This window comes from Geotrypetes seraphini, chromosome 9 (genome assembly GCF_902459505.1).
Source record: "Geotrypetes seraphini chromosome 9, aGeoSer1.1, whole genome shotgun sequence".
Taxonomy (NCBI): Eukaryota; Metazoa; Chordata; class Amphibia; order Gymnophiona; family Dermophiidae; genus Geotrypetes; species Geotrypetes seraphini.
In genome coordinates, this window is record NC_047092.1 from 126384082 (window position 1) to 126407271 (window position 23190).

General features: G+C 42.4%; 1 protein-coding gene across 3 annotated transcripts in view; it reads right to left on the reverse strand.

Annotated features, from left to right (window-relative positions):
- Positions 1-282: 282 nt before the first annotated feature.
- WDR33 (WD repeat domain 33) overlaps positions 283-23190 on the reverse strand; it is a 466488-nt gene continuing 443580 nt past the window's right edge. For all 3 annotated transcript variants that reach the window (XM_033958831.1, XM_033958829.1, XM_033958830.1), the window contains 5 exons: positions 21343-21441; positions 7205-7371; positions 7016-7108; positions 5401-5616; positions 283-1767 (listed from right to left, as the gene is read on the reverse strand). In XM_033958831.1, the coding sequence (XP_033814722.1) occupies positions 1538-1767; positions 5401-5616; positions 7016-7108; positions 7205-7371; positions 21343-21441 (805 nt within the window). In that variant the 3' untranslated portion in view covers positions 283-1537. The remainder of the gene's footprint in view (positions 1768-5400; positions 5617-7015; positions 7109-7204; positions 7372-21342; positions 21442-23190) is intronic.

Here is a 23190-nt window from a genome sequence, read left to right on the forward strand (position 1 = left end):
AATAATGCAGACCAGTTTCTTCAGTAAAATAGCCATAGGCCCACAGCTCCTTGTCATGTCTGATCATAGGATGTAAACAATATAATTAAAAAAATAACTTCCTTTTATATATATAATATTAGAAACTGAACACAACTTACTCTTGTACTTTTTTTTTGATTTCTAAACTATAACCCTTTTGCACAGGATTGCTGGGGTGATTTTCTTATTTAATGGTTTTCTTAGGTTACTGTCAAAATGCAAAGTTTAATACATCTCAATATTTCAAAGTGAGAGAAAAAGTGAGTTGAAAAAGAAATGTTTTATGAACTTGCTGTTGCACAGTACAGTAGCTGTACTGCCATGGCCAAAATCTTACCAAATATCACAAGCCTTACAATCAGAAAACTATAGCTCCAAGGTTTACTGAGTTTTGCTGTTTCAATCCCAAACTGCCATGATAATGGTAGAGTCTGCTAAATATGCCACTTTAGAAGAAAGCTCTAACTAATATGGTTTCTTCTCACAAATTCAAAACATTTTAGTACTTCAGCACAGTTGCATTTCTGAACATCGGTGGAACAAGAGAAATAAAATTGAGATTTTGTGTGCACATGTCTGCAGTCTGAAAGGTTCCCAAAGTTAGCCAAAGGCTAAAGGAGAAATAAAGTCCTGAATTGAGTACAGGACCGATTCAGCCTGACATGCCTGGTGAGAAATGAGACTGTGGAGAGAGTCAGAACACAGGTAGCTTTTTGTAGTTGTTAATTCTTACACAAATTACATTCTGCATTTCATACAAAAACAAATAGAACATCTGACAACTGTACATAGAGAAAGTTCTCTCCCTCTGGAAACAAACTGAAATTAGTTGAGGTGCCAAGGTTTCATAACACTTATTTTAAAAAAATCTAACCCCCTCCCCCCAAAAAATATTCCAGCTTGTTATGCACAAAATAACACAGTAATGGGAGAAAAATGCCGGACATCAAAGCAGCCTGGATGTGACAGCTAACAGCAGCCTCTTGTCCTAGGAGAAGACCCTATTAGCAGGGCCACTGGAAATGCAGATTCCACAATGTCATATAGATTTTCAGTTTCTTGCAGTTTTCTATTTCTTTTGTTTTTGTTGTTTTCTAAGTTACTTTTCTGTACAAGTGGCTTTCTTTGGCAGTTCAGAATATATGAATTAGTCCAGGCTGCAGTCACTTACCCTTGGTCTGCTATGGAAGAGACAGATGTTTCCTAAGAGGCAGAGGAAGGAATGATTGTAGCCTTAAAGCAACAGAATCCAGAAAAATACTGCAAAAATGAGCCTGTATAAATCCTTGTAATTTTTTTTTATCAAAGTTCTGCATAATTTCCTGGTAGCCCTGCTCACAAGATATTTGTATGTTCACATTACTGATGGCAGATATCAACCTGAACCAGAGTCTAGCATTGCAGTGTCACTGACTTCTTTTATTTTTAGGATATTCTTCTCACCCATGAGTTCAAAATAGATATCCATTTAAATACTGTCCAATATGGACTGGAATAGGCCAAGTTTACACCTTTTCTATCGGCCTCTCCCAGTTCCACGAGCAGCAACTCGTCTTGATGGGCCAGAGTTCATGCTGCCTCCCCTTCCCCAGTTGCCTCCACTTCTGCCTCCTCTAGAAGCATTACTAGTCCCTGCAGGTCCCCCATATCCTTCTTCTCGATGGGATCCATCTTGTGGGTCTCCCTCCTGGGAACTCGAGCGGCTGGACTTAGGTACCCTCGGTGCTGATCCTGGACCTGTCCGATCTAGAAAAACAGAATTACAGGTTTATATTAAAAAACATATATCAATCAATCAATTAAAATCAAACTCTAGAGATATCAGAGTATAGAACTGAACTGATAATTGTCATGGGATCGTAGTCTCTTCAAAACAATTTAAGGGATGTTTGCTCGACAGGGCATGACATTTCCGGTCTAATTACATTAACCACAATAAAGGTAAATGAGTTCTTACCTAATAAATTTTGTTTCCTTAAGTCCCTCCAGATTAGTCTACATGCTTGGGTTTGTGCTGTCCTGCTAGCAGGTGGAGACAGAACTACTGAGCTGTGATGTCATCAGTTGAGAAACTTATGTAACTCCCTGGCCAGTAAAGATTTATTATAATAAAGTATTAAAGCAAAGAAATTAAAAGGAAAAAAAAAAAATCCCCCTAGGAACTAAAGAACCTCTCAGAGAACGAATCAAGGATATAGCTACCAGACTAAAGATCCAACAGGAATAATAAAAAAAAAGCCAAAATCAAAATTTTATGCTTCAGGAGATAGAAAACAAATTGAACCAGTCATGAACCATGGGTGGGCTCTGGACTGGTTTGAAAAGATGTAAGGAAAGAAAATTAACATAAGAAATAATTTACCCTTCCTCAGCTTCCCACCAGATCAATCCAGATGCCCAAGATGTACCAATAAATAGGCTTCAAAAGAGTTTTTTTTATAAGGTAGATACACATACAACTGTTTTCTTCAGAATACCTTAATAAAATAACTTAAGGCAGCTTAGAACATCTCAAAGACCTCGGCGGTGTTGCTGCGTGAAAATCAAGTTTTAACACACGCAGTCTTTACACATCAGACTCGTCATCTAATTATCTTGAAAGTGCTTTATAGTGCAATCTTTATATGTATAAATGTATCTTAGAAATATAAATACTCATCTTAATTTTATTGCAAAAACGCGGCTTGGGAGTGTATATTCCGACATAGGACTATGTTTTGCCACCAGGCTGTATCAAGAAATCCACCTTTCAGTCTGCCGGAACAATGTCTCCCGCAAGACTAACATAGAGACTTAAAATGCTTGCTTCAAAAGAGACTCCATCCTGTGCTCCTGGGGATCTTTCAATGCTGCACTTCCTTCAACTGAGATAGTAGTCTTCTTTGTCACAGCTGAAACCAACACATCTACCTTAGGCAGTTGGACATTTCAGATTGCTGAGATGCTACTGTGCACAGCCTAGGCATAGACTGCTTAACATGAATAAAAGAATCTGGTACCTTCAGAGAATGGCTTGGAAGACTTTCAGATACCAACCAAAACACAGAGAAGGATCATCTTGCAATGGAACTTCATCTTCTTTAAAGAGACTTTCTTCTTCTAGTCCAAACTGTTGCTCTGCTGAATATAAATATAGCTCTTCTACTCTAGAGACTACAGAAAGCCTATCATCCAGATTTTTCTACCCCTTTTTAACCTGAGCTGCTTAACAGCAACATTAGGAGAAGTAGAAAGGCCATTAGGTAAACCAAAAGAAGCAGAGGATAAATCTCGGTCCATACAAAGTTCTGCATAGAGGCCTGTCTGACAGAGTAAACAAAAGCAGTCAAAAGTCGAGAGTAGCCTTTTTCTTCAGGTAAAACAGAGCAGGTAAATATAGACCAAAGAAGCACTGAAGCAGCCCATCATTTGTCTTGCCCTGGACGAAGCCTTCTCCACCTGATTGGCAGCCTTCATATCATTGCTAATGATCACTCCTAAATCACGTTCCACCGTGGTCCTGGACAAGGTTTCACCATTTAGTGTGTAAATTCTATGTGGATTTTTTTTGCCTAGGTGCATTACTTTACTTTTTTTTTTTTCAATGCTAAAAAATGTAAAGTAATGCACCTAGGCAAAAAAAATCCACATAGAATTTACACACTAAATGGTGAAACCTTGTCCAGGACCACGGTGGAACGTGATTTAGGAGTGATCATTAGCAATGATATGAAGGCTGCCAATCAGGTGGAGAAGGCTTCGTCCAGGGCAAGACAAATGATGGGCTGCATCCGTAGGGGTTTTGTCAGCAGAAAACCTGAAGTCATAATGCCACTATACAGAACCATGGTGAGACCTCATCTCGAGTATTGTGTTCAATTCTGGAGACCACACTATCGGAAAGATGTGTTGAGAATTTAGTCAGTTCAGCGAATGGCTACCAGGATGGTCTTGGGGCTCAGGGATCTCACGTATGAAGAAAGGCTAAAAAAAACTGCGGATGTACTCACTGGAGGAGCGAAGAGAGAGGGGGGACATGATTGAGACCTTTAAGTATATCACGGGGCGTATAGAGGTGAAATATGATATCTTTAGTCTTACAGGGCCCTCGGTAACCAGAGGACACTCGCTGAAAATCAGGGGAGGGAAATTTCAAGGTGATGCTAGGAAGTACTTCTTCACCGAAAGGGTGGTCGATCACTGGAACGAGCTACCTCAGCAGGTAATTGGGGCCAACAGCGTGTCAGATTTTAAGAAAAAATGGGATATTCACGTGGGATCTATAGGGGAGTAAAAGTCAGGGAGTGGGTCATTGGTATGGGCAGACTCGATGGGCTATGGCCCTTTTCTGCCGTCAATTTCTATGGTTCTATGATTCGGGCAACTGCTAGTTCAGACTATCTGTTGATCGGTAATTCAGTTTGGACACTCAGGGCTCCTTTTACAAAGGTACACTAGCATTTTTAGCGCACGCACTGGATTAGCGCAAGCTACCAAAAAAACTACCGCCTGCTCAAGAGGAGGCGGAAGCGGCTACCGCGCAAGGCATTTTAGCGTGCGCTTTTCCGCGCATTAAGTCCGTAACGCATCTTTGTAAAAGGAGCCCTCAATAATTTTCCTCAAGGGAAATGTATGAGGAACAACAAAGACCTAATCTCTTAACAAAAGATTTGGTGGTGGTGGTGGGGGGAGATGAGGCTCCCAAGTGATACACCACTAATTTTTTTTTTTTTTTTTAATCAGAACCTCCCCCTTAAGTTACTTTTCTTTAACATGACTGACTAAGGAAATATATATGCAGACCACTAGAGGTTGCACCGGAAGCCTACCACATTCTGGAGACTTAAAATTTCTGACTAGCCAGGAGGTTGCACAGGTTCTCAGTCTCCACTTGCTTTCACGACAGCACAAATTCAAGGTCTGGAATGGTCTAGTAAGATAAGGAATTTATATTTTCTAGATTTGCTCATGTTAACAAAGTAAAATTATCTTTCCATAATAAATCCTTCATATTGAGACGGCATACAGAGAGAAACATTTTTAACCATCTAATTGCTGCTTCATTTATCAGAGAAAAAGGCCCAGTTGGCGGAGGAACCCTAGAATCAACATAACAGCAGGAATGTACTAGCACTGACACCTCCAATGTTCTTAAACTCAGCATAAAACAACTGCAACTCCTTTTACATCCTATCACTGAGATCATTATAATAGCCATAAGCCTAACCATAGCATGCAACAGAAGCTTCCTCATTTCCCCATGTGACATAATCTCATGTAACCAGTTAGGACCTGTTTATTCTGTCTCTCTGCAAAATGTCTTTTTGTATCTTTCTAAATATGTATTTACTGCTGCCATTAGTGTCATGATGAAAACATATCCATAATCAATAATCTTACTTTGCCCTCTTTCTTCAGTAGGTCCTCCAGGGGCATCCACTTCTCTTTGGTCTGGAGTCCCAGGTCCATCATGCCATGGTCTCTTTCGAGGTGGTAAAGAAGCCATGTCCATACCCTGTAAAGATGAGGAACGTTCTCTGCTTGCGGGAGAGTGACCATCATGGGGAGGTGGTGGAGGATGATCTGGACGAGGACCATCACGGAAGTGCTCTTGACCTAGAAAGAATGAGATAAAAAGTCTTAATCAACATGCTCTACCAATACTGTTATCAGTGGTATTCAATCTAATTCTCTGGTATCCCCTAAGCAGTCTGGTTTTCAGAATATCCATAAAGAATATATTCATATTATTTTCGTATAGCTTATGAAATAATTAGACATAAACTCATTGATTTAATTTACAATAGGGTTGCAGAAAGATTAAACATTTTAATTGTGATTAATTGTATTGTGCAGTAGCAATTAATCACAGTTAATATGTAATAATTTGAAAGAAAATACAACACATTCAAGGGGCATCAGAGGAAGAGCCGATGCTAGCACGACAGCAGCTTGGGGGTTGCTGCTCGTGCCAGGAATGTTACAGAGGTACAAGGGAAGTGGTGCGCAGCAGAAGGGGTCGGTGAAGGAGCATGTGGAGGTGGGAGGTGAAGAAGGGGGTGGGGGAGGGGCGCCACCATCCTAGGCGCCTCTCATCCTCACTATACCACTACCTCCAGTTCTCTTCTCTGCAGATCCAGCCCCTTTCTCCTTTCCCTCCAACCCCCTCCTCTACAGGTCCAGCACCCCTCTCCTCTCTCTCCAGCCCTCCCACAGGTCAGGCACCTTTCTCCTCTTCCTCCAACCCCCCCCCCCTTCACAATCTTCAGCCCCCACATCAGCTACTCTCTCACAGTTCTCTCCTTCCAGTCTTCTCCTCCTCTATAGGTTCAGCATCTCTATTCCCCTTCTCCTCATGCTTGGTGACCAATGACCAGGCCACAATCCCTCCCAGCAGCCCCAACATGCTACACCTGCGAGCTAAAAGAATTGGCCTGGTCTGCAGCCTTTAGTCTCCTGTCACTGCTAGTGTCAGACTTCCACAGGCCAACATGGCTCCCTGCTATCTTGCTGCCAACACCTCCCAGTAACCCACTGCCACCAAACCTCGCAGCTCTTCCTCCACCTGAAGACCTGGCACCCCAGCCCCCAGATATTTTTATTTTAACCACTTCAGGTTACATGAATTGCTGCCAGTTAGCACCGGCAGCAATTTTAAGTGTTGTGGTGGAGGTGCAGGGAGGGAAAGCGAAGCATGGATGCCAGACCCGCTTTTTAAAGTGATTAATGCGTTAAAAATTTTAACGCATGTTAATCTTGTTAATACAATAAATATGCAACCCCAATTTACAAAAGATTTGGTGTGTCACTATTATAATTTTCACTTTTATGTGCCTAAAGTAGCCAGGATCCTAACATGCTAATTATTTGTCAGTCACAATAATGTAGGATTTAACCATATGTACCAGAATAAATGAAATCAAATAATTTTTGAACAAAATCATGTTAGTTTTGGCAAAAATGCATCGGAAACATAGAAGATTTAGTGAATTTGTTTTGACTTCTTGTTCTTCACCTGATTCTTTCCCTCCATCCCAAGAATCTGGTTTCCTTCCTCCTTCAAACCGAGCAAATTCATCTGGTGTGGGAAGAAGACCTTTCCGTGCCCCTATAAGACAAGTAATGTAGGGATTAACACACTTTGCAAACTGAAAGAAAACTTCCCTAGCATTGTTAATTCTACAAAGGAAAGAAGGATGTTTACCTCTTGAGGTACCTCGGCTTCGTCCCCTTCCACCTACTTCTCTTCCTCTTTTGCTGTCTTCTTTCTGATCAAATTTTTCCTCTGTCCCAAACTCTTCAGGACTAGTAAAACTGTCCCTTCCCCTGCGTCCCCGGCTTTCGTGTCTTTGAGGGCCTCCTCTTCTGAAACTGCAAAAAGAAATAAAGTGAGAACATGCATTGATAAAATCTTGGGAAAGTACCAGCTCTTAGCATATGGGGGTAAAATCATAATAGGGCACCTATTTTGGAAAGGCAACAAAAGTGCTTTCAGACCTACTCCTAAAAGCGCACATTTGCAAATTTGTGTAAGAGACACCTGCACTTATAAATGTGTGAATATACTCTATACATATAAATGTGCATTTTATAAAATGTGTGTATACTTCAAAACTCTATCCCAGCTCCATCCAAATTATGCCCCTGGAATGCTAATACATGATCTTGTCAGAGCACATACTTATAAAACTGTGTGGCTGAGGGAGTGATAGGACACGGTACGGTAAGAGGACAGGGTACGGTATTGGAGTTCAAGAAGGGATTGAACAATTTTCTGAAGGAAAAGGGGATAGAAGGGTATATAGATAGAGGGCTACTATACAGGTCCTGGACCTGATGGACTGCCGCGTGAGCAGACTGCTGGGCATGATGGACCTCAGGTCTGACCCAGCAGAGGCACAGCTTATGTTCTTATGGAAAAAGCTTTATAAAATTACCTTTATAATTAGGGCCAGTCCTACTAACACAAACCTAGGGCACAGAAATGGTGGTGGGAGCAATGAAATAGTCAATAGAGTCCAACGGATGGGATCTTTGCCAGCACTGTAAACACATTAAAAATGCGTGGTTGTAAAGTCAGCATTTCTTGATGCTGAACTCGTACATTTACAGTATTTGCATCAGGATCTTCTGGCAACCATGTTTTTGAAAGAGTGGCAATTAAGTTGCAGTTAGCAGCTTAGGAAGGACACAAGCCTGATTAACCAAAGTGCCTCAGTGGAGATTTGGTGGCGGTGGCAGTGGGTCACTAGGAGTTGTCGACAGCAAGAGAAGGGAGCCATGCTGACCTGCAGAAGTCTGATGTCGGCAATGACAGAAGACCGAAGGCCGCAGACTCGCAGGTGCTGGTTGATAGAGAAGTGTGTTGGGGCTGCTGGGAGGGATTGTGGCCTGGTCGTTGGTCACCAGCCCTATCTGTACTGTCCCATGTGAAATCTGAATCCTGTCCCTATAAATTTTAGCATCCTATTTAGTCACTTAGTTTAGGACACTAAATGGAAAGTTTTACTTAACTTTATTAATTTCTACTCTATTAATTTTCCATATCAATGTAGAACATAGGACAATCTTCCCTTATCTCAGGCACAAGTTCAATAGGAAATCTCATAAGACATGAGATTTCAGCCAGGGGGCACATTGTTTTCAACCTCTATATACTTCCTAGATATAATACTTTAATTGTTTATTTAAAGTTTTTATACCACTAACTAATGACTATGAAGTCAATTCAGAGTGGTTTACATGACTAATAAGATGTCCAAGTGCTGGTTTATTCTGCCTTTTGGACTTTTTTTTTTTAAATTAGCCTATAGCCTAAACAAGGTGGAAGCAAACAAGCCACCTATCTGAGTGCAACCAACACTAACTTTTTTTAACTTGAAAAACTTTTATTTTTTTATGAAATAACAATGCAAACCACAGATGAAAAGAAACATCAATAGGACAATCTCCTATACAACAGAGCACAAAATACTCAACTATACAATCTGCACACAAACTCAATGTACACACCTGGTATACAAGTGAACAGTATGCAAAATTCTTGTCCCATAGTAATGCCAAACCTCATGGGTACAAAGGACCAACCAGTACACAAAAATTAATACAGAACACCATAATCAGCCCAAGTTACAAGATGTAAACCGCCCCCATATGCAGTCAAATTTAGGAAGAGTGCCACGTTTAAGCGCCGTGAGTCTGTACATGGTAAGCCAATGACACAGCTTATCAATCACCAAACACCAGTCAGGCTGTTCATTCTTCCACTTAGCAGCAAGAACTAGCTGCGCTGCCATGAAGCGCAACTTAACAAAGCTCAATTCCCCAGGTTCCAGACTGGTATCATAGTAGCAAAGAAGCACTACCTTCCACGATACCTCCACCTTCTTCCCCAGAATTTTAGAAAGTAACCAAAAACAGAAACCCAAAACCCATAGACCTGGGGACAATCCCACCACAAATGTATATGACCCTTCCATTCCACAACACTGCCAACAAAGTCCCTTGCCTCTCTGCCCCATAACGGCCATCCGCACCGGCGTATAGTACCAGTGCATGAGTACTTTATACCTGTTCTCTATGAGGAGGGGCCGCCTAGGAAGCATAGAAGCCACCTGGGACCATATGGCCGTCCATTCAGGTGCAGTAAGCCCCCACCCCAAATCTCGCTCCCAGGCCTTCATATAGGGTAATGGAACTCCTCGCCGGGCATTAAGACACTTAAGCGGATATTGCCCCCTTCCGCAGTGTGGGACCCAGTAACTGTTCAAATTGAGTCTTTCCCCCCTCCAGTTCTTGAAATAATGCTTAACCTATAGGTAGGGAAACAGTTTCAGGGGCTGAAACTGAAATTTAGCTTGAAGGAAATGCATTAATCTTACCCTGGGTTGTATTCCAAAACTGTCCCACACATACCAAACCCATGGCTTATCAAGCAGAAAAAATTTCTTCCTCCCTACCAGGGGCAAACTCAGAGCTATATCTCAGGGGGGCTAAACCAAGAATATCTCTTACCATCCAACAGAACCCTTGAACTATTCACACCCACAGGGCAGTCTGAACTGCAAGAGGCCCGTCCTCCACTCTACCATCCCTTGGGGGCCAAGGCAAATGTAATAATGTTATGTGTCCAACTGCTTCTTGTCACTGAGCTTGCCACTCAATGAGCACTTGCAATTGGGCGGCCTATTTCACAACATTTGGGACAGCCAAGCCCCCTTCCTTCTTATGCAAGCATAACACCCATAGATTCACCCATGGGCGCCTAGTTGCCCAAATAAACTTGGAGAATCTTTTCTGTAAATCCTCCAAAACTGGCTGAGGTACCCATAAAGGCAAAGATTGATAAAGAAACAATAACTGTGGGAGAAGCATCATCTTTACCACTTCTATACGCCCTATCCAAGAGAAGTACATGCCTGCTCACATATATCACTGGTAAACAAGCTTAACTTATTGTCCCCTCGCTGGCCACACCCCTTGAATGTTCACATTGGCATGAATGCATTGGGCCAAAGGTTCGATCGCCAGCGCGAACAAGACTGGTGACAGAGGGCATCCCTGCCTAGTTCCCCTTGACAACAGAAACGGAGGGTTCACCTTTACACAGCCCAGCGGATTCGTATACAACACTCAAATCCACACCTGCATTCGAGGACCTAGTCCATTAGATTTGAGCACCTTGAACAAATAAGGCCACAAGACCCTATCGAAAGCCTTTGCCACATCTATAGAAAGAAACACTGTACCCTGTTGCAGCCTTCGAACCCTCTTCATAATATTGAATACCTGTCGGACATTATCCCCTACTTGTCTCCCTGCAACAAACCCATATTGGTCAAGATGAACTAAACGTGGGACCCAGCTCATTAGTCGATCTGTCAAAATCCTAGTGAAAATTTTTGTATCTACACCCAATAGGGAGATTGGGCGATAAGAAGCGCAAAATTTAGGATCCTTACCCTCCTTTGGCAGAACAATGAGGCCTGCCAACAGCATAAAGAAGGGTAACTGACTGCCCAGTAGCCAGACATTAAACAGATGAAGTAACAGAGTTAACAAAAGATCATGGAAACATTTATAAAATTTTACCATGAATCCATCGAGTCCTGGTGATTTTCCTACTTCATAGATTTTAGCGACTGACATGCTTCAATGAGGGTAATGGGACGATCAAGCCTCCCCGCGTCTGACACATCAATCTTCCCCAGGTTCACTGACCACACATAACCCTCCACTTGTGACGGATCCGGTTCAACCTCCTCCCTCCATATCTCCTCCCCTGACTCCCCTCGAAGAGAAAGAATATTATTTTGTAGTCGGCGTACTCTCAGTCTATGGGCTACTAATCGACTGGCCTTATTATAAAACTCAAAAGTATCTCTGTTGTAACAGCTGAAGGTGAAATTTCATATGCTCCATAGTGTAACATTCTAGCTCCCTCCGTGCCGAATCTCTATTCCAGGGCTGATGTTTATGCACACACTCCAAATTCCCTATAAGCCGTAGCAATCGATATTCCTCTGCTTGCTGTCGCCGCTTACAATAAGAGACAAGTGCCCTCCCATATAACTTCAGGGGAGGCCTCACCCCTAACGTTCAACTCCAGGTATTCCCTCAAAAACGGATGAAAACTGGAAAAAGCACAAACAACATCAAAGCAGGTGCCACAAGGCGGTAAGAGGGGCCAAAAGAGACGAGGAAAAAATATCCAAGGAGGCAAAAAACTTTAAGCCGTTCTTTTGATATATTAAAGGGAAATGACCCGCGAAGGAAGCGGTGGGACTGTTGGATGACCATGGAATAAAAGGAGTGCTAAAGGAGGATAAAGCCATCGCTGACAAACTGAACACATTTTTTGCGTCTGTATTTACCGAAAAGGATATACACAACATACCGGAAGCCGACAGGATATACGCAGGAAACGTAGACGGGAAACTGATAGAGTTGACGGTCAGTCACAGAAGAGGTATGCAGGCAGATTGATAGGCTATAAATGATAAATTCCCAAGACCGGATGGCATCCATCCGAGGGTAATCAAGGAACTGAAAGGGGCTATAGCTGAACTGCTTCAACTAATAGCCAATCTGTCAATTAAATCAGGGAGGATTCTGAAAGACTGGAAAGTGGCGAATGTTACACTGATCTTCAAGAAAGGTTCGAGGGGAGATCCAGGAAACTACAGACCGGTGAGTCTGACCTCGGTACCGGGAAAGATGGTAGAGGCACTAATAAATGACCGCATCATTAATCACCTTGACAGACACAATCTGATGAGGACCAGCCAGCACAGCTTCAGCAAAGGAAGATCTTGCTTGATGAACTTGCTGCACTTCTTCGAGGGAGTAAACAGGCAGATAGACAAGGGTGACGCTGGATTTTCAGAGGGCATTTGACAAGGTCCCACATGAAAGGCTACTTCAAAAAATTGCGAGTCATGGAATCGAGGATGAAATACGAGGATTAAAAACTGACTGGCGGACAAGAAACAGAGAGTGGGGTAAATGAACAATACTCGGACTGGAAAAGCGTCATGAGTGGAGTGCCGCAGGGTTCAATGTTTGGACCCGTGCCCTTCAACATATTTATAAATATCCTGGAAATTGGTACAATGAGCGAGGTGATTAAATTTGCAGATGATATGAAGTTATTTAGAGTAGTGAAGACATAGAAGGATTGCGAAGACCTGCAACGTGACAAACACGCTCGAGAAATGGGCCGTGACATGGCAAATGAAGTTTAACAAGGATAAGTGTAAAGTGATGCATGTCGGTAACAAAAATCTTATTCACAAATACAGGATGTCTGGTGCAGTACTCGGAAAGACCCCCCAGGAAAGAGACTTGGGAGTACTGGACGACAAGTCAATGAAGCCATCGGCGAAAAGGGCAAACAGAATGCTAGGCATGATTAAGAAGGGGATCACGAACACATTGGAGAAAGTTATGCCATTGTACCGGGCCATGGTACGCCCCAACCTGGAATACTATGTCCACCACTGGTCATCGTACATGAAGCACGACACAGTATTACTCGAAAGGGTTCAGAGAAGAATGACTAAAATGGTTAAGGGGCTGGAGGAGTTGCCGTACAGTGAGAGATTAGAGAAACTGGGCCTCTTCTCTCTTAAAAAGGAGACTGAGATGGGACATGATCAAAACATTAAAGATAATGAAGGGAATAGGCTTAGTAGATAAAGACAGGTTGTTCACCCTCTCCAAGATAGAGAGAACTAGAGGGCACTCTCTAAAGTTAAAAGGAGATAGATTCGGTATAAATGTAAGGAAGTTCTTCTTTACTGAGAGAGTGGTAGAAAACTGGAATGCTCTTCCGGAGGCTGTTATAGGGAAAACATCCTCCAGGGATTCAAGACAAAGTTAGACAAGTTCCTACTGAACCAGAACGTACACAGGTAAGATTAGACTCAGTTAGGGCACTGGTCTTTGACCTAAGGGCTGCCGCAGAAGAGGACTGCTGGGCATGATGTACCACTGGTCTGACCCAGCAATGGCAATTCTTATGTTCTTAACCAGGTGAAATAGATTTTTTTGTATTGGTAATTGTTGTTCCCACTTTAGCCTTTGTTTTTCCTTTATTTTGAATTTATAATTATGGACCTCTTTCCATCATTTCTCCTTATCCAAAAATAATTTGGATTTTCGCCATTTTCTTTCAAGGAATTGCACTAAACGCTTCAAGATTAGTAATTCTGTATCAAACCATTCTCGACAATCCTTAGGTCGTCTCTTGATTTGTTGTTTTGAGGCAATATCGTCAAATATGGTGTTACAAGCATTTTTCCAATATGATGGAAATTCTCTTATATCCCTTGTCATTGGTAGTAATTCCATACGTTTCCAAAACTCAATCAGGTCAGACAGCTTTCTAATCAGAATCTCCTGTTTAAGCACGCCTCTCTTACTCTTAGCCGTTTTTGTCCAATCTAAAGTAAAATTGTAGGTAAAGTGGTCTGATTGGTTGCCAATTATTGTTACTTTAAAATATTTTAGGTAGGGATTCATGTTTAGTAGTCAGTGACACCAGTTCAAGTTGATACCCTTTTTATGTGATTGGACAAATAGTAGGACTACAAGAATCACCATCCCTTGATGGGTTGCTTCCAGCCTATCATTGGCCATGGGGGAAAAGTATAACCATTCCTTTGTTGGCCATAGCTGAATCAAGGTGTCTATGTCGGCGTTTCCCAGTTCAACTTTGCAGCTTAAGAACTGAGAAGCCTTCTTGTTGCCCGCTGATGCCATTAGATTGAACGTCGGTCTCCCCTGGTGCCTTACCATTTCGTTGAAAGCACTCTTGGAAAAGGACCACTCCCCCAAATCCATAGTCTGGCTACTGAGATAGTCTGCTTGCACAATGTCCAGCCCCACTACCGAAATGGCTTGTAGGTGGGAATCTGCATAATGAAACAATAACTGAGCCTCTAGCTTCAATGAAGCACTCTTGGTAACTCCCTGTCTGTTGATGTATGCCACCCCTGTGGCACTGTCCGAGAAGACACTGACCATATTGCCTTCCAAGGTCTTTTCAAATAACTGCAGTGTTAGGCAATTATCTCTCAGTTCCAGTCTGTTGATGGACTATTTTCTCTGAGAAGGTAACCATCAGTCCTGGGCCAGGCGACCCTCGCAATGACCTCTCCAGCCGTAAAAACTGGCATCAATATCACCTAGGAGGAAATGCAGAGGTGCAAACCTTTGGACAGTGTCTCTGCCTGTAGCCACCAACACAAGCTTTGACATGCTTCTGTTATCCAGGTCAATGGCATCAGCAGTGATTCCGTCTGCGGAGACCAGCAGGATACCAGCGCATTCTGAAGAGGGCATAAATGAGCTTTCGCCCAATGTACCACTTCTATGGTCACTACCATCGACCCCAGTACTGGTAGGTAGTGTCAAGCTATAGATGTCAGCATTGCCAGGAACTCTAAAATTTGGGCTCTTAACTTCAGCTTGTGCAACTCTGGAAGAAAAACACAGCCTTCTGCAAGAGAATTCCCAAGTATTCCAGGGACTGGTTGATTCCAGGTGACTTTTTCAGAAATTGATAATTCATCCCAGGTTTTGCGGGAGCTAGACAACTTGTGTCACTACCTTGTGACCTTTGGTCTTGAACAAAGCCCTGATTAACCAAATGTCCAAGTATGGGTGCTCCTGAATCTTTGTCTTGCACAGGTGCACTGCATCCACCATCACCTTGGTAAAGGTGTGAAGTGCTGTTGCCAAACCAAATGGTAGTGCCGAGAACTGAAAATGCTTTTTCAGCACATGAAACCTAGGAAACTTTCTGAATTCTGGGAATATGGGGAATATGTAAGTAGGCCGCTGTCAAATCCAGTAAGACTAGGAATTCCGGTGCCACCGAGGCAACGACCATGCACATGGTCTCCATCTGAAACCAAGGGGGAATTTTAGGGGGAAATTCTATAAATGGTGCTGAAACTTAAGAACTGGTAGGTAATCTACCAGCACCTAAGTTAATTGAGAAATGCCATTTAAAATGGCAAAAAACTAACAATAAAGTGCCTACTGGCATCTAAACAAAAGGTGCCGGAATTATGCTTACATAGGTGCTTTAGGCCACCAAATGTCAAAGTAGGTGTGGCCAATGCAAGAAGTGGCATTAGGCGGCCTAAAGCACCTTCGTAGGCACGACTCATGCAAAGTTAGGAGGTGGAATTACCAGCGCTTATCTTTGCCAGGGGATTGTGAAAATAGCCTGTTCAGCTGATCATGACAGGAGAATCCCCGATCAACTGAGCCAGCAGGACTTCCCTAAATTGCAGCTTTGGGGAGTCCTGCTGGCCCAGCTGATTGGGAATTCCCCTGTTGCAATCAGCTGAATGGACAAGGAGATCCCCATTTCCTCTCTCCCTCCCACCCACCAATCCCCCCATTCCCACTTGAAATAGAGCCCCCTCCCGTCAAGCCCAACACCCCTCCACATCCCCCATCTCCCTCCCAGCATCCTCACCTCCCTGTACCTACGATGAAACATCGGCAGGAGGGATGCCCACTCCCTCCTGCCAATAGGGCTGCCTCTTCAAAATGGTGGCCCTTCCCTCTATCAGTGCATCCTGGGATGCACTGGGAGGGGCCTAAAGTGGCCCTGATTGGCTTAGGGCCATAGGCTTCTCCCAGTGCATCCCAAGATGCACTGGAAGGGGGAAGGGCCAACATTTTGAAGAGACAGCCCTATCATCAGGAGGGAGCGGGCATCTCTCCTGCTGTTTCATCAAAGGTAGGGGAGGTGTGGGGATGTTGGGAGAGAAATTGGGGGAAGTCAGATGTATGGAGGGGTATCAGGGTGTCTATGGGGTGTCAGGAAGGGGCTTTCTTTTGAGGGAGGATGGAGCGATCGGTGGATGGGAGGGAGGGAGAGAGGAAATGGTGATCTCCTTGCCAATTCAGTGGCAGGGGAATCCTAGATCAGCTGAGCCAGCAGGACTCCCCGAAGCTGCAGTTTTGGAGAGTCCTGCCAGCTCAGCTGATCAGAATTCTCCTGCCATGATCAATTGATGGCAGGCCCTGGTGCGATTCTCTAACAGGCGCAATTCCATGATTAAAACACATCTGTACCATTAAAAAAAGGAAGCCCTAACAGCGGTGAAAAGAGGCTGCTTTCCCTTGTCACTGCTGTTAGGGTTCTGCGCATGTGTCAATTGCTCACTGAGCAATTAATTGGTCGTGTTTGCATGCAAATGATTGTGCAAATCATTTTCATGCAAACTTGATAGTGCACTGATCGTTGCTGGAGAATCAGCCAGAGAATCGGCCAACAGCGATCAATTCGCTATCTTTAGTGTATCCTTAGTGCTGGATTGTAATGCAAGCTAATTAGTCCCCACCATTCTCTCCATTGTTTATTAAAGAAATATAAAATACTCTAAACAGAAATAAACCTTATCTAACTACTGTCCTGAACAAAAATGTGTCTCTGTAAAAATAAATTCTTAGAGAAGATAAAAAAATCCATACACCTCTCTGATACCTGAAGCACAGTGTGTCTTCCAGACTGACAGTTTTCATAGCTGCTTCTGTGGCACAGCAAAGCAATAAAAGTAACATACCTGCCTCTGAACGCTTGTATGTATAAACACTAAAAGAAACTTCAGGGGGGGAGAGTGTGGCGCAGTGGTTAAAGCTACAACCTCATCACCCTGAGGTTGTGGGTTCAAAACCCACACTGCTCCTTGTGATCCTGGGCAAATCACCTAATCCCCCCATTGCCCCAGGCACATTAGCTAGATTGTGAGCACACCAGGACATACAGGGAAAATGCTTGAGTACCTGAATAAATTCATGTAAACCATTCTGAGCTCCCTTGTGAGAACAGTATAGAAAATTGAATACATATAGTTTCCCATAGACAGTAATAGACTGTACTGACACAGTTTCTTGGTGCTGTGCCTGAATCGGTTCACCTTGCAACTGGACAATGGAGAAGATTTATGCCTCAGACATGCATATAGGATTCTTCAGCTGCTTGTCTCTTCAGGCTGCTTTTTGGACAGGCTCTGAGAGCCAGAAACCTTTGACCCCACTAGCTCCTCGTGTGTCTTGGGGGGGGGGGGAACATATCCGACACACACTACAGCTCTCTGGACAAACATGGGGCCACTCAGTTTGCACTGAAGCACCTAATAAATCAAGAGAAACTCCCAAGGGATTATGCCCCAAGTTTTTCTAAGAATTAGTGTAGGTCGGCTAAGTAGGTGCACTGCAAAAGGGTTTCCCCCCTCCCCCCAACTACAGCCCTCTGATTGCAATCAAGCCTCCCTGAAAATTTGGAGCTGGATGTTTTATAAATAAGAACCCAGTAGCTAGCCCATTCGATATGTGAAGGACACAAGCAAACTTGCTTTCATAATCTTCTTTCTTCACTTCTGATAAACTGAAATGTACGGTTGTTAGAGAAGTCCTATCTTCTAACGTTCTGTGAAGCAGCGTTCCTGTTACAATTCTACTACTATTATGATAATAGTCTTTTGCACATAACAGTTCAAAAATAATCACCTTATTTCCACGTAAATAAACAACCATATACTTTCATAGTCACACAATGACTCTAGATTTCTAAGTGAATGCTCAGACCCAAAACCAAACTTTAGTGAAAAGTAACGGAGTCAGTTATAATAGAGACCATCACAGCAAGTTCACTGTCTCTGCCACCTGCTAATAACTAATAGTCTTTTGCAAACATATCATTGACATTCCAAGACAATGTAAAAAAAATCTGCACTGAGGCACTGCATACCAAACTGACCTGAAAACCAAGCTCTACTTCAATTGAGTTGTTTTTAGGGTAAGTAATTACTGCTGGTTTCCACTTTTTGTAGACATTCACAGTCCAGTCAATAGCGCACGAAAGGTTATACTTTGTTTTGTTTCACAAGTGTAGTTCCCTTCATCATCTTTAGTCATGTTTTCTATAAAGAGTTCAAAGCCCATAAGCCTAAACTTTAAACTTTTCTAGGGCTCAAACTCCTTGTACCACCGTGTTTGCACGCTGTTTTCATCTACGTAATCTGATAGGTCAGAATAAACCACTTTCCCATTGGCTCCTATGGGGTTGCTTTGCAAATACATTGTACTCCCATTATAACACAAACCGTTGTTCTGGAAAACTATTACTTCTGCAAGTTATTTTAAATAATTTGTTGAATTCCATAAAATACATTGATAATAGCTGGAGTCTTCTAATCTTGCAGGGATAAATTTCAGCATGCTGCTTTCCCAAAAGATTCTGGCATGTCTCTCAGTAGTTACTTGAGCTGTACTTCCATTTTTAGACCACGTAAAATTATAATACACTTCTCCACTAAACATCCAACCGATAGCAGAGAGGACAAGATACAAAACCAGGCAGATCATCAACTCTGTATGACCGGTGAAATTCCACACCACAGTCCTAGAAATCCTCTGCACAGATAGATTCAAGACATGCAAAAAATATGTAGATGGAAAACAATAGTGCAGGCTTCATATTTTGTTTTTATCTTCAACATGACCCAACCGAGTGTAGTAAGTCCGAGGAATACAGCCTGGCTGCAATCACTGTGCTGGTGGCTATTTCAAAGTCATAGGGGAGAGCCTCTTCCTGGAATCTCAGGAGCATTAGAGGGTTTGTTTTAATCTTTTTATTCAAAACAGCTGAAATGACACAATCCAGATAAAGAATAACAAGTTTCATAATACAAGAATAAACAAATCAACAAGTAACTGGACTCTTATGGCCAGGGTGGACAAGTCAAATCCCTCTCCCCTGTAACCCCACTGCAGCCCACCCACCCACCCCCCACGTCCCCCAGTGGAGCCCGCAAGGAACTCTCCCTAACTGTCCTGGTAACAAAGGCTTCTGCAACTGGTTCCAAACTTGACTCTGTGGGAGAAAGAGTAGAAAGATATAGGGACCAGGTCAAAGTAAAAAAACTTACTACGTTTTCTAGAAAGTCTGGCCAAAGAAGACTCCCAGCCCATCAAGGCATGGAGTCTGTTCTGCCAATACCGTATGGATAGTGGGTGGTCCTGAAGCCAATGGTTCAAAATGCACTTCTTCCCCAAGATGTAACTCTTGCTCAATAACTGGGTCTCCCCTGGAGATTGTCCCCCCAGAAATCCCCCCAACAGAAATATCATACCTTCTATATGGAAAGGAAGAGCATGACCTAAAAGAGACTGAAGATAGAAATGAATTATTTTCCAAAATGCCCAAATTCAAGGACACAACCAAAACCCATGGCCGAAAGTGTTATCTTGTCCCCTACATTTATGGCATGTATGTTCGCCCTGCAAGATAAGCCTGTTTTTGTGACAAGTAGGCACGATAGAGCATCCTAAAATGGCATTCCTGGAGTTCAGCATTAAACACCAGGAGGAGGATTGCTGCAATTTGGCTAGCTAAAGAGCCACGGTCTCGGGCCCAGATCCTTCTGCCAATGATCTAAAAGAACTTAGCAAGATTAGAGTTTGATACTACAGCTGTCATCAGCGATGGGAAAGACCACCTACACTTTGCCCCTGCAGCCAGCCATTCCTCTCTGCACCCCTATCACTGGCTATATTCCACAACGTGAGCACTCCCAACTGGCAGAAACCGCCCTATCTAACCTAGCTCAATCAGTGATGTGGTTTCACCACCTACTGTGTGCGTGTCCATGCCACAACATTCCACAGTGCTAGCGCATCTCTGCTCTGCAGAGACCTAATGGAGTTGCAACTCAGATTAGCCCTCATTTGCCCGCATAGTCCAGGCTCAATCTGCCTGGGGAGGGTGTTGGTGATGGTGGTAGGTATCTCTGGCCTGCCTCAGGAGGAGTGGATGGAGTTGGGCCTGCTGCGAGGGGGAGGTGTTGGATTCTGGCCTGCCTCGGAGTTTGGGGTTGCCTGTCTTTGGGGGGGGGGAGGGAGGAAGTCCCACTGGACCATCAGGGCTAGAGCATTTGAGTACCTGGTTTGGGGCAGGGTGATTGGGTTGGTTGGAGAGAAGGGCATTTCTCCTGCCAATTTGCCAATGGGGGGGCTGTCGGCCGATATTAGGCAGGAGGGAGTGGGCATCCCTCCTGCCAATTTCGGGGGTGGGTGTGGGGGTTCTCTTCCACAGCTGATTGTGGCAGGGATACTCCACCCCACTCCTGGTAAACCGTTCTGAGCTCCCCTGGGAGAACGGTATAGAAAATTGAATAAATAAATAAATATTAAGTTTACCATGGGTTTAAATTTTATGCTTTGAAGTCCTCACAATCATATATAACATTGTATTAGATTTTGGATGGATCACTTCTGTCAGCTTTTCTACTGCTGTATATGGGATTGGGAGGGGGATTTATTGTTTATATCTGTATTTTGTACAATTTTTAGAAAGACTTTCAATAAAAATAACCTTAAAAAAAAGAATACTCATTATCCATCAAACTAACATCATCTGTGTTTTTTAGATGTCACTTCTTCCTATATAAAAATGAAATGTACAATGAGGGTAACCTGTAGCACAGCAACATTGTTCATCAATTCTTCTTAAAAATATGCTAACTTATTATATCAGCATTTCTGTCCCTATTCACAAGCTGCTTTTCTGAACAGTTGCCCTAGTTCTCTCTCTTCAAAGCTCCGTGTAGTTTTAGGTTCTCTTTGGCCCTTTCAGGCTCATACCAAACTAATATTTACTCAACCCTATAAAGCTGATGCTATTTCTTTATGATTTACTAAAGATTTTCCTTGAAAAAAAGTTTGTCAGGGGTTGTAGGTTTGATATGGACAAAGACAGGAAGTAGTTTGCAAAGTAATTAAAGAAATTAATTACAAGGCGAAGGAAATAAGACTCACGATTCTTCAGTATGTTCAAACTCCTGACCCTGACGTCCAGATGAACTGCGGCGAGGCTCCCGAGATCGATCCCCTGATTGTTCAAAGCCTCCTTCAAACCTATGACATTCAGAACAAAGGGAAATTTAATTTGAGCGAAATCAATAATGAAAAAACAATTTAGGCATTGAACACTGGTAATCTGAGTCTAGGCCAATTTATTCTATTTACCTTCCTTAGATAATTTTTTTTGTAAATTTTTTTATTATTTTCCAATACAAACAGTGCAATACAAATGTATACATTTGAAAGATATCAACCATAAAAACACACCTTTGAACAACAAATTTTAAAAGATCATCATTATCCCCCCAACCCTTTACAAACCCAAAATATAGACATATTCCAATACATTGCTATGAAATACCCCCTCCCTCCCCTGATGTGTATGGAACCAAACCTAACTTAACTTGAAAAGAGATATAACTTAAATAGATGCAACAAAAGCTGCTAACGGGCCCCACACTAATTTAAATACCTTTTTCTTCCCTAATAATCCTGCATTCATCTTTTCACATTTATACATAGAGCATAAACTTGCCCACCAGAAAGAGAAGTTGAGACTGCCAGAACTCTTCCAATTTCTCGTTATCATTTGGATGGCTATCTCTGTCATTATCAATAAAAGCCAGCTTTTATAACGATCTAATGGGGGCTTAACATGGAATAAGTTACCGCATATGATCATTTCATATGTCAGCGGAAATGTTGAATCAAGAATTTCATTGATCTGTCCCCATATCGATTTCCAGAATCTGAGTATCAGAGGACAAAAAAACAGCAGATGATCAGATGTCCCAATGTCTGTATGACAATGCCAGCATCTATTAGAACTAGAAATATCTATTTTTTGTAAACGCACAGGGGTTCAAAAGCTTCTATGTAACCGAAAAAACCAAGTTTGTCTCATAGATGCAGACATTGTACATTTCATCCTCCAAGTCCAAATTCGTGGCTATTGATCTACAGAAATATGCTGTTTAATCTCAATGCTCCAAATGTCCTTTAGACTCGTCTTTGGTTTTTTATTCAATAAGTCAGATATCAATTTATACCACCGGGAGGCCTGATGCCCTAAGAAATCTGTCTGAAAGCATAGGATCTGCAAACTAAAGTAATTTTTGAATGTTCTCCATTCAGGGAACCCTTTCCGAATGGCTTGCTTCAATTGTAACCTTTTATAAATTTGAGTCTTAGAGATACCAAAGGACTGTTGCAATTGTGAAAACTCAAGCAATTTTCCATGAGATATAACATCATCTAAAGTACATATGCCTGCTTGCATCCAATGCTTCCAGGCAATTTTTTTCCCGCCAATTTGTATCCTGGAGTTTATCCATAATGACTGACATGTGGATTTCTCTATTTGAATATCAGACAAATTATTAATATATTATAGTTTTCCATGTATCTAATAAAATAATGTTGTCCTTAACATAGTTTGGTAACTTAATACTCAATATGTGAGGCAATCTCAATGGGGACATCAATTGCTATTCTAAATACAACCAGTCTGGAAGATGCTCCTTGAGCTCTGGAAGGATCCAGTACATACCCTGACGCATAATATAGGCTTGATGATACCTATAAAAATTTGGAAAATTTACCCCACCCGCTGCAATTGGTTTTTGTAAAGATACTAAAGCAATTCTAGCATTTTTCCCCAGCCAAACAAATTTAGTGGGTATACTATTTAATTTCTTATAAAAGGACCCCTGAAAAAACACTGGCATCATACTCATTTGGTAACAAACCACAGGCAAAATCATCATTTTAACTGTCTGAACTCTCCCCCACCAAGACAAATGT